This window comes from Gadus morhua, chromosome 16 (assembly GCF_902167405.1).
Source record: "Gadus morhua chromosome 16, gadMor3.0, whole genome shotgun sequence".
Lineage (NCBI taxonomy): Eukaryota > Metazoa > Chordata > Actinopteri > Gadiformes > Gadidae > Gadus > Gadus morhua.
Window position 1 is genome coordinate 3,200,315 of NC_044063.1, and position 15,650 is coordinate 3,215,964.

General features: G+C 42.4%; 3 protein-coding genes across 4 annotated transcripts in view; all 3 read left to right on the forward strand.

Moving 5' to 3' along the window:
* LOC115560655 (uncharacterized) overlaps positions 1-15,650 on the forward strand; it is a 553,265-nt gene that overhangs the window by 496,721 nt on the left and 40,894 nt on the right. The window lies entirely within an intron of this gene.
* LOC115560657 (uncharacterized) overlaps positions 1-15,650 on the forward strand; it is a 360,390-nt gene that overhangs the window by 283,257 nt on the left and 61,483 nt on the right. The window lies entirely within an intron of this gene.
* Positions 1-15,650, forward strand: part of LOC115560669 (uncharacterized) — a 33,524-nt gene that overhangs the window by 2,373 nt on the left and 15,501 nt on the right. Inside the window, exons 2-6 of the mRNA XM_030380129.1 lie at positions 10,941-11,213; positions 11,575-11,847; positions 12,188-12,457; positions 13,192-13,431; positions 14,854-14,952. Coding sequence (XP_030235989.1) covers positions 10,941-11,213; positions 11,575-11,847; positions 12,188-12,457; positions 13,192-13,431; positions 14,854-14,952 — 1,155 coding nt within the window. The remainder of the gene's footprint in view (positions 1-10,940; positions 11,214-11,574; positions 11,848-12,187; positions 12,458-13,191; positions 13,432-14,853; positions 14,953-15,650) is intronic.

The window sequence follows — 15,650 nt, forward strand, 5'->3', positions numbered from 1 at the left end:
CGGTTTGCTAAAAAATAAATAGCATGCATAATACAACTCAGTGCTTCTGCTTTGTTTGTGTGTGAGTTTGTGCCTGTGTGTGAGAGTGAGTGAGTGTGTCTGTGTTCAACTGGTCACTTTGCAGTTGTAAATGTTTGTTTGTGTGTGAGTGTGTGTGTTTTCTGCAGCCAGGTCATTTTATAACAGAACATTTAAACCTGTTTGCTCAAAAAAAAGTGAGTGAGTGAGTGAGTGACTCTGTGTGTGTGCGTGTGCGTGGGCGTGGGCGTGTGTCCAGTAGCTTGATTTTGGGCAGCTTTGCCCCATCGAGCTCCGGAAAAAGTTTCTGGAATGCCTCAAATGCGTTCCTCTTGGGATACTCCAGGTTGAGGGCATAAATCAACCCCATCAAAAGCATACAAGCCCGGCTGCGGTTCCCACACCTGGTCAGGACTTCGTTGCCCTCGCTCACAATGGACACTTGTTCCTCCTCACTTGTGGGCTCATAGGTAACAATCACCTTCATGGTGTGGTGGGCTCATGGGTAACAATCACCTTCAGGATGTGGTGGGCTCATGGGTAACAATCACCTTCATGGTGTGGTGGGCTCATGGGTAACAATCACCTTCATGGTGTGGTGGGCTCATGGGTAACAATCACCTTCATAATGTGTCCCTCACATTGGTCCTCCATGTTAATAATAGAAAGCAGTTGCAGATGTGAATTAACAATATGCTATTCCAGTACACTTAAGTTATTGGTCAAATGTAGTACATTGTTATTTTAAACATTGGCATTGGCCCAAATTTCACAAATGTTGCATCCCCATTTCCCACAATGCAACCGAGACGAGTGGTGACAAGACATGAGGAGGAGAATATAAGAGAAGAGGAGAGGAGAGAAGGACAGGAGATGAGGAGAATAGGAAGTGAGAAGAAATGAGAATAGGAGATGAGAAGAGGACAGCAGAGGTGGAGAGGAGAACTTTATTTTGTCAATTTTCAATCATCCAGTTCCGAAAACCATAATCAAAGCACAAACTTGTGAAGACACCCTCAAACATTCAACGGATCACATGTTGATGCTCTTTCACACAGCACAACTCATCACCACAAGCCATGCATGACCAGATCCATATCCTGGCATGAGATGAGAGGATGTGTAACCATGTGAATACTACGGTGGCCTTCAAGTGCCAGCATTTCAAACAACACACCAGCAAATCATGCATCACACCAGCAATTCATCACACCGGAAAGGGTAGGTACACATTGGTCAACTTATCCTCCTCCTGATTGGTTGCGCCGTCTGTCATTTACAATGCTTAATACAACGTCGGCAACAGCAGTTTCTTGCAACCAATCAGGAGGAGGGTCAGTGGACCAATAAGTACCTAATCTTTTCGTTGTGATGAATTGCTGTTGTGGTGCGCAAATTGCTGGGGGGTATACCACGAACCTCGCTGAACATACCCAGCTTTTCTTGGGAAAACCTGGCTCGACAGAGCCACAACTCGCAATCAGAGTTAAATGGTACCACGACGCTCACTTTAGATTCAATTAGTTGAACCAGGTTTTCCGCTTTAGGTTCAATGCGGGGGCGTTTCACATAAAAGGGGCGTTTCTCGCGTCATTTGACTCACCCTTATGCAAAATAAATCGCGCGAGAGCGGTGTATTTCATCCAAGGCGAGCAGTGTATTATTATGAACTCCTACGAGGAATTCAAAGTTCAAATCACAGCCAAGGGGAACACGGTTGCCCATAATATGGATAAGGGGGCGTGCTGGCAAAAAATAGCCGACCGTGTTAATTCGTAAGTGAAGATTCTGCATATTGTCTAAAAAATGTTATGTATCATCATCCCTTTTACCCCCATATATGTGGGGGTCAAAAATAAATATAAAAATATTATTTATGTGGTAAGTTGTAAGCATCCATTTGAATAATTTCAGGTGAATCTAGCCTATGATTTGGTTTTCCGACTATGGAGGTGATTTTTCTTAACAATTCTCACAGCTATAATATGAATTTGTAGAATAAAAAATGCCTAGACCTAATTGTGTCACTGACATAGCGGTCATATAAGGGATAATGGGCAACACGGCACTTGACTATACACTGTAAAAAAGAAAACTCAAAATTGTTGGTCTCATTATGATTTCTGAGTAAAATGAATATAAAACATTAAGTATTCATGTACAACTGTGCAATGCAATTTAGTCCAACCAACAATGTTGAGTTTTGGGTCAAGAGTTGGGCTCACTGTAGTCTCTTTGTTAGCAAGACACACGGGTTTAAGTCAGACTCTGTCTGAGGCTGGGCCAACTACGGTGCACATGCGCATTTCAGCACTACCCCCCGGGGAGTCTGGGTATTCGTGATGCCGGATGGGAAAAAGGGGTTTATTACCTTTTGTCAATTTGTTTCTGTTAGGTTAAGTTGGGTTAACGGGTTTGGGGTCTTTATTGTTTGTGCGTTGTTTATTGTGCGTAGTGTTGCCGCCACCGTTACCGAGACTTGCATGTCCGTTGGTTGGGTGTGCGGTGCGCTGTGTGTTGCGGATGTGTGTTCAATAAAGGCAGCTCTCGGGATCGTGCGGTGTATGAGGCACGAGAGTTGCGTCACCGTTTAACCTGGGCTCCCGTCTGGTGCAGAACAAGTTTGACCATAATGTCAAACTTGTTCTGCTCTTTGGTTTGCTGCATTTAGACAGCGATTCTCTGCTGCTGAACTAGCTACATGTTGCTTGTTCTATTGCTGTCTGGCATTCAGAAATTTAAAATGGAAGTTTATAAATTTTAATAAAGTGAATTTAAAACTCGTTTTGCCTTCTTTGCAATGTTTTTTTTTTTTAATAATATTAACCTTAATTTGAAATATTAAGTTAACACCCCTGACTTATTTTTTGGAGTTTGTAAAATATAAAAATCTTAGTTGGTATAACTCTAACTTTCAAGTTTGTCTAAAGAAGAAAATCACGTTTTCGATGGGCTCAGAACTCAAAAATTGATTGCAGTAAGTTTCCTTGCAATTTTGAGTTTGCTCAACTTTTTATTTTTTACAGTGTAGGTTAATGTACGTTGAACGTGCGGGGCCACCTTCGAACTTGAAACACAGACACACTGCGCAACTCTAGCCGCGTTTACATGGCACATCTGATCCGCGTAGATTTCTATGCGGAATAGATCTGTTCCTAAAGTTTGATCCCCTACTACTGTATACATGGCAGTAACAAAAGTGTCCGTTATGTCCAGTATTGGGCAAGTTACTTCCAAAATGTAATATATTTCATATTACTAGTTACTTGCATTTGAAAGAAATAAGTTTCTTTACAATATTACCTTCTGTGTAGAGTAATAAGTAATAAGTTACTTATTACTTTCACCAAAATAAACATTCAGGACAAGGCGGGGGGGGGCAAACATTAAAGTCTAATGAGGTCTATATTGCATCTGCATGTAGTGTGTACCATGAATAGCTGAATTACAATAATGTTATGATATAGAATAATTAAACAACCAAAACCTTTACACGACATGACACAAACTGTCTTTCTATGCCTCATTTATTAGCTCCTTAGTTACAAAGTGCAGCCACACAAACATTTAACAAAAAAAGTTGCATTTCCATGAAATCAAACATGTTAATAGTTTATACTATTTCAATAATAAAATAAAAGTGCACTTCAAGAATGACGTCTAACAGCCACCAGACAGGGCATGTTTTGTAATTAAGTATTTTAGAACCTGAGCATATATCCTTTCCTGAAATAGCAGTAAATAGCAGTAATAAAAAAGAGCATGAGAACAGCATAAATAATGAAACACATTCAACATTTCAGTCCCACAGAGACTTTACAAGGAACTTATGCTTAGAGCCTATTAATGTTTTGGTTAGGACCAAACAACAAAGTCTTAATAGACAAAATATACAGCTAAACAAGGGCTGGAGTTTGTGTGGCTCGGATTGTAACCAAGCCCCCAGGAACACTGCATACTTCCGCAATCCACCAGTGCTCAGCGGCCAAGCCTGGTATTGCAGCTGTTTAAGCGGGCTGTGGACGGGTCCCTCAAATCATGGGACCCAGAAGTAGATATCTCTGTTCACTCCAATACAAGTGGGGAACAGGAATGTGTCTCCGCAAAAAATGTCTGGATATCAATCAAAGGCTAATAATGACCTTCATGCCATGTCCTCAAAACGCCACCTCAAGCGTTTTATTAGCCCTTATCTCGCTGGGGAAGAGGGGTGTGCAGCTGAAAGGAGTCGTAGTGAAACAAATGGCATCCGAGAGGGCCTAGTTCAGTGCTCCGTTAACGTGTCAGATTTTTGGACTGGTTCATCTGCTGCTCAATAACTCTCACGGTCCTCTGCTTGCGATCATTGTGATTCATCATGTATTGATCCATTTATTCAAAAGATCCAAAGACAAAGAACAGGTGCATTACGGTATCATTTTATATTGTTGTTGGACCGGAGTGGGGGGGTGGGCACGCATGCGTTCTATATTTCTGCATCCGGTATGTCACGGACTAGGCCACGTGTCTTGGCCCCATAACGCGGAAGCAAATCGCTCCTGTATGTTACCCTGCGCCACTGAGCAGTTTGTATATGAATGAATGGGCGGCCACTTTCCAGTCCGTGGTCCATCCTTTATTATGTCCATGACTGTAACGCGTTACCGGACTCAGTAACTGTAATAATATTACCGAAATATAGTTAGTAACGCGTTATATTACTCCGTTACTGACTAAATGTAATATATTACGGTAACGCGTTACTTTGGTAACGCGTTACGCCCTACACTGGTTATGTCTCTCGCGCACACCTGAGACATCTCTGGACCGGCGGCGACATAATGGACGTCTTATCACTATTTGGCATTGTGAATTTGATTTTAATGAAAGCACAGCAGGAGAGAGCTTTTCTCTGCCTGCTCCTTCAATTAAGAAGGAGGACAGCACAGCTACGTCCAATCTTTATATTTACCCCCACCTCCGCCGCAAACGAGAGGAATTTGAATGCGAATCCGCAGCCAAGACTGGTGGGAGAGTGTGGTCTCTAAGTTAAGAAGTATTTTAACGTTCAGCCTGCAAAAAGGGGTTGCAAAAGTACTAGTAGTAGCCTACTCATTTACAGTTATCTCGGACGCGCACGGACACTACGATACGCAAACACATCATTAATAAACACCCATGTCCCGTCGCTTAGCAACCGGACAGGCTTACCGGACTACCTACGAACAAAGACTTGAATCAGGCAATAAATCCACTTTCCTTGACAGCGGTCAAGTTCGGTGTGCATAAAAGTACCAACGGAGCTCAGTGGACCAATTGCGAACTACTGCAGCTGCTCTAAGTTAAACCCCAATCCGTTCGGAATAAGTGTATACATGTCGATTAAAATGGACTACACCACCTCTTCTATTCAGCATAGAATATCAACCCGGAGATTTTTCCAATCTCCGGGTTGACTAAGCTGAAAAGCTGCTCTCGACCAGGTTTGGTTGCGAGTGTAAGTCACCATGGTGATACAGCGACGCTAAAAGAGATCGACTTTCATGGTACAGCTAACCCAGGCTTTTAGCTCAACATACCTCGGTAACCCTCTAATCAAGCTTCGTAGTACAGGCCCCTGGTGTGTTGTGTGAATTGTTGGTGTGTTGTGTTAATTGCTGCTGTGCTGTGATGAAATGCTGGTTTGTTGTGATGAAATGCTGGGCCCTGTACCACGAAGCTCGCTTAGAGGGTTAGCGAGGTATGTTGAGCTCCAAGCCTGGGTTAGTTGTACCACGAAATCCGATCTCTTTTAGCGTCGCTTTATCACCATGGTGACTTATGCTCGCAACCAAACCTGGTCGGGAGCAGTTTTTCGGCTTAGTCTAGCCGGAGATCGGCTAATTAAATCGGCGTGCGCAGCTTCCTAGCCCCTCCTCTGACAATGGCGTCACCATTTGTGGGTGTTCCCTTTGACCCCGGCGCACTTCTCGTACAGGCGTCTCTCCGGAGACAGAGGGTTTTACGGGACAGAACCGATCCCTTGGCATTGTCTGACGATATTCAGATTTCAGACTTTATTGTCATTGTGCAAACAACGAAATTGGGGTTCTTCATGAGAGATACAGATTCTCATCAGAGGGTGTTCGTTATTTGATCGTCCTTTTGGACCTTATGTAGACAATGATTACTGTTGCGCATTGTGTCTCCGTGACAGTGTGCTAGAGTGGAGGTAGCGCGTCAGTCTTGGATTTCTGCGCGGGGGGTTCGACTCCCATGTGATGCAAATTTATGTGAAGCTTAACAAGTCCTAATTCTCATGCATATGGAATACTTATTCACTAAAGCTTATGGAATTATATTTTTGTGCTTATTTCGAACTTGAACCCATGTTTTCAAGGCCGTGCTGGCACCACATCTATGGGGGTAAAATGCATGATGATAGACCGGCAAAATTGAACCCCGGTCGCTGGCGTTCGGGTCTAATACCAATCCATTACGCTACCTCTCAGCAGTCGAAAACATGCGATACATTTCTTAAATAGGGTGTATTTAAAGTGAATTCCCTAAATGATAGAATAAGGCAGGATGGACGTTGCTTATGCATTTTTAAATCATCATCATTCTATTTGGATTAATGGCGAACAATTCTGCATTTGGCATAGTTATTTTACAGACAATATGCAGAATATTTTCACTTATACTCACTGCTTGATCTATCGTAAAGGTGAGAAAAATGACGCAAAAAACGCCCCTTTCACGTGAACGCGCACTGAACCTAAAGCGAAAAACCTGGTTCAACTAATTGAATCTAAAGTGAGCTTCGTGGTACCATTTAACTCTGATTGCGAGTTGCGGCTCTGTCGAGCCAGGTTTTCCCAAGAAAGCCTGGGTATGTTCAGCGAGCTTCGTGGTATAGGGCACTGGTGTGTTGTGTGAATTGCTGGTGTGTTGCGTGAATTGATGCTGTGTTTGGCACTCCAGGGCTCCGTTTCCCAAAAGCATCGTTAGCCTAAGTGGATCGCAGAGTGGGTCGTACGAGCATCGTACAGTTTTCTCACGTTTCCAGAAAGCATCGTTGGTAACGAACGTCTTGAAAACGCTCGTAGCTAATGAGTGCTCCAGGGTACTCGTAGGACGCTAAAAGCCTCGTGACAGCTATGTTGCAATGTTGTGCAACATAGCTGTCACACATATCACAGCGCATGACTTGGCTGGCGAAAACTGGAGCCCTCCGCTGGACTTGTGGAGGCATCTAAAGCGCAACTTCCACCCCGATCGTGCGCTCAACGATGCACCGGGCCAGACGGTGGGGTTCATTGTATTCCTCGTCATTGACGTCTCCCAGGTTAGTCACAGGTGTGAAAAGGTGAGGGCGAAGAGGATAGCCACTGTCTCCGAGGAGCCGCCACTCTCCTGGAGGCTGCAGCCAGCCGGCTGATGGAGGACTCGCGGAAAACGAAGGAGTCGTGTGTGCTTCCAGGCCATCTCGCCACGACTCCAAGGATGATGCCCTGATGGTCATATGAAAACATGGGCATCCACATGGGGCGTAAGAATTGGTACTAAGGTTCCGTCCATGGCTCCGGCCACTTGAGGGATGCGGAACGACCGAAAGAGTTCTTCTTGGGTCGCAGTCATCTCGTCTCTGGTGTGGAAACGGACGTGCTGCGGAACCAGTCAGAGGAGGCTGTACGTCACTGCCTGGAGCGACCTGCAAACTGACGCCTTGGACAGGCCCTGGCCATCTCCAACGACCTGCGGAAAGCTCCCTGTGGCGTAGAACCTGAGGGTGGCCAAGAGCTGTACTTGCGGTGTGAGCGCAAAGTTCCTCCTGGTTGCGCGTCTCAGGTCTTCGCTGATCGTCCCAAGAAGCTGTCTGATGAGCTCCCTGGGCAGCACGTAGCGCTGGATGACTGCCGCGTCATTGTAAACCTCGAGGGGGTCAAAGTTGTTCGAGCATTAATTGCAACAAGGCGACTCCGGGGACGCCTCGGCCTCTCGGCCTCTCTCTCTCGCTCTCTCGCTCTCTCTTGCTCACGGAGCGCTAGCACACGCTGTCTCCCAGCCATTATTTGCACTGACGTAGCCTAATGCGTGGCCCCTTGCACTATATAGGCCTATGTTCCGAGACTAATTAATACAACCTGCCAACGAATAATGTTAATTAGATGCGTCATGCCTCCACAACACTATCAACACATTAACAATCAGTCAGACACTCGGTTATGTTAACCAGTTAATTTGTTAAGGGTATATCAAACTCATTGCCGGTGTTTCCACATGTATTACTTTATAGTTCGTATAATAGCTTTATAGTATTATAGTCTTTATTATAATTATATAGTAGTAGCCCTATATTTAAAATTGCTTTTTAATGATGCTATGTAGCCAGACAAATCTTTTTCCTCTCAAGGATTTAAACCAAGACTAATTTTAAAAGCTTTAACACAAAAACATGCACACATGTTCGAGAATGAAGGCAACACAGCCGCTCAGCGGCCATTGAAGTGTGCTTTATCATTTGTGGAGACGATTGTGGTTCATATTAGGCTGCATTTGACTGAAACATAGTAATTGCATGATTTTCACACATCATTTGAAAAACAAAGTTTTTTTTATTTCAAAACTCAAAGAAAAAACGGTTAAAAGGTGCCCACTAGGGGTGTGAACAGAGGTGGGTAGAGTACTGAAAATCTATACTCAAGTAAAAGTACAATTACTTCCTTCAAATGTACTTGAGTAAAAGTAAATTTTCCAATTGTAAAAACCTACTTGAGTAAGAGTAAAAAAGTACTTTGTTTTAAAGTTACTCAAATTACAAATTACTTTACATTTTTGTATTGCAGTGCTTGGATCAGTGAAAAAGACCTAACATGTGTATGTGTGAGAAAGATGCACTCTCAAACATTTCCTCACAAGTTGCTTCATTGTGTATTGTTCATTAAACAAACATAGGCCATCAAACAAATTTACACTAAACATGGAATTTAACTTCAGCTTTGACAAAAGCATTGTAGGAACAGTTACCAATTAAACGCTAACCTGGCTGGGGGGGGGGGGGGGTGGGGGGAAGAGAGAGAGAGAGAGAGAGAGAGAGAGAGAGAGAGAGAGAGAGAGAGAGAGAGAGAGAGAGAGAGAAGGATACCCCTTAACAGTGGTATAATGAGCACATAGCACAGCCTGTCGTGATCTATTGCTTAATTATAAATAGCTCTGGTTGTTGTTTCTGTTCCACGACATTTTGTATGTCATGTTTGTGGTGTGGGATGAAGAGAGTGGTAATGAATCAGATGTAGTGAGTGTACCATAATTCACCTACAGTATTTTGTTGTGTGTTGTTCTTTCAATTGTGCTGTCGTTTACTGCATATCATTTACTGTTTTGGTGGTTCAGGGATCGCTGTCCCTTTAAGGATTATGGCGTCTCATGACGTCAGAGCCCATGCAGGATTTGTTTACCTGCAGCACGTTTTGATTCCCGGCTTTTCTCTTTGACTAAATAAACGAGTCACACCACTGTGTGCTCAACGTGTGAAATTGTATCTTTCACTTATTGCAATTTCCACACAGATTTGTTTTGACGCAATTGCGATTCAGCCTGTGCATAGCATGGTCTGGCTCGAGTCCTCAGCCCCAACGTAATTGTGAGCTGTCTCCCCGGCAATGGAATCGCTACAATATTGCAATCTAGGGAGGGGGCGTCGCTAACGTGTACGCTTGTATTACAGTCAACGAAGATAATATGTTTATGAAAATACTAATTTTAATGAAGGCACGATGGAAAATGTAATTGAGTAAAGAGTAGAATTCCAAATCAAATATTTACTCGAGTAAGAGTAAAATTACAGACTTAAAAAAGGAATGTGAAAAGTACTTTTTATCCGAAAAAAGTACTTTTTTACTCATTTGCGTTACTTGTAACACGTTACTACCCACCCCTGGGTGTGAACGGTTACAAAACATTGTAAACGGTTACACAACCCCTTTTTTTTCGTGTACAAGTGGACCGCAGTCGCGCTATACGACCAATGGTGGGTAGAGTTTAGATCGGGCCGAGAAAATCAAGCCCGACCCGGCCCGAGCCCGTGCCCGTGCCCGTGTCTGAGCCCGGCCCGACACATTAACTGTAATTATGAGCCCGAGCCCGGTTTCATACATGTGTAACTTTGTAAACATTTGGAACCGTTGAAACACACAAGACCGGAAACATAGCAACGCCAGTAAACAAACCCCGAGAAGCCCAATCCCTATGAGAGCTCCACGCGATACGGCCATCCGGAGGCGCACAGAGCTTTTGGCTGTGATATTATATGTACAAATATTATATTATATAGCCTTCTATTATATTATATATAGAGCTCCGGGAGTCGCAAACGGCAACATTCACTTTCTCCTCCAAGCTGCAGTTCACCGCCCGGACTGCACTGCACTGAGTTTGACGGTTGAACGCTGATTGGCTGTTACGTTACACATGTGACTCAGTGGCCACGTTACATGACGTAGCCTATCTTATGACCGGTGTTCAGTTACCTAACATTTATCGCATGCATTTATTAGCTCCTTAATGTTGTCCAAGTGGAACATTTGTAGCTTTATTAATCGCTAAATAAATAGTAGCCTATGTGTTATTTTTGATAAAATTATTATTAATTTTTATTTTTTTTCGGTTTTCGTTTACTGATTTTTCCTAAACGGTTATGATTTACCAACCGGTTACACGTGTACCCGGTCACACCCCTAATTTGAATACTGTGTTAGTGGCCCACTAATACCTACATGAAAGCATCCATAAAATAGCATGTCATGGGACCTTTAATGTAGGCTGTGAATTAAGATGAATCCAGAAGCTTAGGTAAAGTTGGGAAATTCGTTTTTTGTGGCATCTTGAACCAACACTACCACCACAAATGGTAATCTAAGAAAAGTTGTAACGTTTTGTTTTTCTCTTGATTTGTCTTTCAGAACTTGGAAGGATTCGCTCTAAATTAGTCGTACTGTTATTGGACCAAGATGTCATCAATCTCCTGCGTTACCTTAGGGAGATGAATGTGTTGAATGACGAGGAGAAGGAGACTGTAGAGGGGTGGATGACAAGTGAAGACAGAGCACGTTGTCTCATTGATACGGTGATGAAGAAAGGGGAGAGAGCAAGTACCGTGATGGTTGATTATCTGACTGAGAAGCCCCCTGAACTATGGCCGACCCTGGGTCTGACCCCAACTTCTGCTCTCATCAGTGAGTTTGACATTTTCATAAAGTTACCTTAACATGTGTGTTAAGTTTGTCAGCAACTAATTTGCTGAAATGTTGGTGTCAATCAAAGTAATTGATGTTAAGCGTAATGCACCACTTCTCCTGTAGGGGCCCAGAATCACATATAAACTGTGTGTGTGTGTGTGTGTGTGTGTGTGTGTGTGTGTGTGTGTGTGTGTGTGTGTGTGTGTGTGTGTGTGTTTCACAGGCGAGTTGTGATTTTGAGTGTATATTTTAAAGACTTTATCAATTTTTATCCCAGAAATTGTCAATGCAGAGATAATTTGGTTGAGAAGAAACTTAAATTTGTTTAATTTGCCTTTTCTCTTGATTTGTATTTCAGAACTTGGAAGGATTGGCTCTAAATTAGTCTACACGTTGTCGGACCACGATGTCATCAATCTCCTGCGTTACCTTAGGGAGATGAATGTGTTGAATGACGAGGAGAAGAAGACTGTAGAGGGGAAGACGACCACAGAAGACAAAGCACGTTGTCTCATTTATACAGTGCTGGGGAAATCGGAGAGAGAAATAAGCCTGATGGTTGATTATCTGACGGCAAGGCAACCTGAACTATGCTTAACCCTGGGTCTGACCCCAACTTCTGCTCGGATCAGTGAGTTCAAAATGTTTATAAAGTTCCCTTAACATGTGTGTTAAGTTTTCTCAACAACTATTTTGCTTAAGTTTCGGTGTTAATCAAAGTAATTGCTGTTTAGCGTAATGCACCACTTCACCTGTAGGGGCCCAGAATCACGGATAAACTGTGTGTGTGTGTGTGTGTGTGTGTGTGTGTGTGTGTGTGTGTGTGTGTGTGTGTGTGTGTGTTTCATAGGGGAGTTGTGATTTTAAAGAATTGATAAATTATTTTCCCAGAAATTATCAATGCAGATTATTACGTTGAGAATTTTCTTTTACTTTATTTAATTTGCCTTTTCTCTTGATTTGTCTTTCAGAACTTCAAAGGATTCGCTCTAAATTAGTCTACATGTTGTCATGCAACGATTTCATCAATCTCCTGCATTACCTTAGGAAGATAAATGTGTTGAATGACGAGGAGAAGAAGACTGTAGAGGGGAAGACGACCAGAGAAGACAAAGCACATTGTCTAATTGATACGGTAAAAGAGAAAGGGGGGAAAGCAAGTAGCCTGATGGTTGATTATCTGACGGAGAAACACCCTGAACTATGCTCAACCCTGGATCCGACCAAAACTGCTCAGATCAGTGAGTTTAACATGTTTTTAAAGTTCCCTTAACATGTGTAAAGTTTTTTGTCCGTAACTAAATTGCTGAAGTTTCAGCGTCAATCAAAGTAATTGCTGTTAGGGGTAATGCAACACTTTACCTGCAGGGGCCAAGAATCACATGTAAACTGCATATTTTAAGTGTGTGTGTGTGTGTGTGTGTGTGTGTGTGTGTGTGTGTGTGTGTGTGTGTGTGTGTGTGTGTGTGTGTGTGTGTGTGTGTGTGTGTGTGTGTGTGCAAGCGGGAAACGCTTGAAAAGGCGGTCGCCTGGGTCGGCGGTGTGCGGGCTGCAAATACCTCGGGGGCTGCTTGCAGTCCTAGTTATTATTATTATTACTATTAACATTAACGCAGGGAGCGAGGGAGTAAAGAGGGAGAGGGCGGTTCTTAGTTGTTTAGTTTCATAACCTTGCTCTCTTCTGCTCTTTCTACTCTGTTTAGAACTGTCAAATCTAATAATAGATGGTATTTAAGATTAATCGACACCAACACCAACAATGCATTCTGATACCAAAATCTTAAATATTGTCCATTATGTGTACTGGATGTAATCAGTAAATTAAGATGAACACACAGAAGCTTATGGGTAAAGTTGAGAAATTCGTTATATTTGGCATCTTCAACCAACACTACAGCTGCAAGTGGTAATTTGAGAATAGTTGTAACGTTTTGCTTTAATGCCATTTTCCATTTCTCTTGACTTGTCTTTTCAGAACTTGGAAGGATTGGCTCTAAATTATTCGGCATGTTGTCGGACCACGACGTCATCAATCTCCTGCATTACCTGAGGGAGATGAATGTGTTGAACGACGAGGAGAAGAAGACTGTAGAGGGGAAGACAAACAGAGAAGACAAAGCACGTTGTGTCATTGATACGGTGTTGGAGAAAGGGGAGAGAGCAAGTAGCCTGATGGTTGATTATCTGAAGGAGAGGCACCCTGAACTAAGGATAGGCGAGTTGCTATTTAAATGTATTTTTTCATTATTTTCAAAGGAATTATTTACCTTCATTCAATTATCATCTCTTTTGTCCAAAACTATATGATTCTTAAATGTGTTAATAACAGGAGGAACTGAGGTCATGTAGTGAACTCAGCCTCCCACTGCGCAATGTGTCGTCGGAGTGATGTCTTTTCTGTGTCATTATTGGTCGTCAAATTTCGGTCCACTGAAGGGATTGTTTTGTAACGCCAGGCGACGTACTTTTTTCGACGTCTACCGAACGTCTAATGTTGACGTCCTCTGGACCTCTGTGCAAGGGCTATTTAGTGCAAATGTGGTCGTTTGTGTAGACTTGTAGACTCATTTTAGACATCTTTTTTATACTACTTCTATAATTTATTTAATTTATTTATATGTTGATGGTTTTTGCCGTCAGAAAAGGATAAACGGCGATTTATTTAATTGCAGCGTCGGATAAATGATTATGGACCGATCAATGGCTCTCCCTCCCTCCGTCTAGCTCGCATGCTTTTGACCCACCCGTAGGCCACATGCCAGTGCACACACACACACACACACACACACACACACACACACACACACACACACACACACACACACACACACACACACACACACACACACACACACACACACACGAAAATGTAAAATAACAACAAAATATCATAATATACAAATATTACATCATGCATACATTTCCTGCACCTGTCATACGCTTCCAAATGACGGCCAAAAACCGTACCCTGTTCTAAGTCGATATGCTACAGCTACAGGAAACCTAATGGTACAGAAAACATCTTGAAACATTAAGAAGTAGTATAAAAAAGACGTCTAAAAGTAGTCTAAATTTGATGTTGAAAAGGCGTCCACAAACGACCACATTTGAACTAAATAGCCCATCCACGGAGGTCCCACAGAAGTCAACATTAGACGTCGCCTGGCGTTACAAAACAACCCCTTCAGTGGACCGAAATTTGACGACCAATAATGACACAGAAAAGACGTCACTCCGACGGCATTGCGCAGTGGGATCATGTATACATTTCCTGCAGATGTCATTGGCGTCCAAATGACGTCCAAAAAAATTACCCAGTTCAAAGGTGAAATGTTGAACGTAAATATGAAGTCCAAGTTGGGTCATGGTTTGACATCCAAATTGTGACCTAGTTTGAACGTCAAATAGATGTCCTGAATGGGTCATGTACCGACCGACCTGATATAAACATGATCTGCACGTCTATCCAACGTCCAATGTTTAGTGGGTTGGTTATTTGTGGCACTTTGATCAAACACTGAAACAATTTGGTTTACCAGAGGTCAACTGAGGAAGTGTTAATTTTTATTTCAGTATTTTTTTAGTCAATTATTTTTCAATTAATGCCATCTTCAAATTCTCTTGATTTGTCTTTCAGGGTTTGGTGGGGATCCGTCATTCAGTAGCGGACAGGAGAGATTTGGTCTGATGTCCCCGTCTCTGCCCCTCAAAATGCATGAAGGCGACAGCAAGCTGGGTAAGTTTAAGGCTCCTTGGTTTAGGAGTAATAAGTAACAAAACCCTCTATATCATAGTTCTTCCTTGGTTGGACTAAATTGCATTGCACAGTTGACATGAATACTTAATGTTTTATATTCATTTTACTCAGAAATCATAATGAGAGCAACAATTTTAAGTTTTCGTTTTTACAGTGTAGGTTTAGGACTAATAAGTAACATAACCCTCTATATCATAGTTTTGCCCTATCAAAATACATTACACAATACTCACCAGATAATTACAGATCATATAATAACATAATACCTAATTTAATAAATATATTTTTGATATATATATTTTTTTAAACAAGGTCAAAGGTGTGTGGCATGTTGTGGAATATCAGGGGGATCTGGGATAACAATTCTAAACCTATGGCTTGTTTCAAACATAAATCATTCGCATGACATATGGCATATATTTTAGATTATAAACTTTTTGTGGAGGTCGACATTTTACTGAACCCACCAGAGTCCACGCATTCCATTTCTATAGCTTCTCAAATGACAAAGACTGGAGAGGACTTGGTCAGACATAGTTCTTGGCAGTAAGGTGTGTGTGTGTGTGTGTGTGTGTGTGTGTGTGTGTGTGTGTGTGTGTGTGTGTGTGTGTGTGTGTGTGTGTGTGTGTGTGTGTGTGTGTGTGTGTGTGTGTGTGTGTGTGTGTGATGTAAAAGTA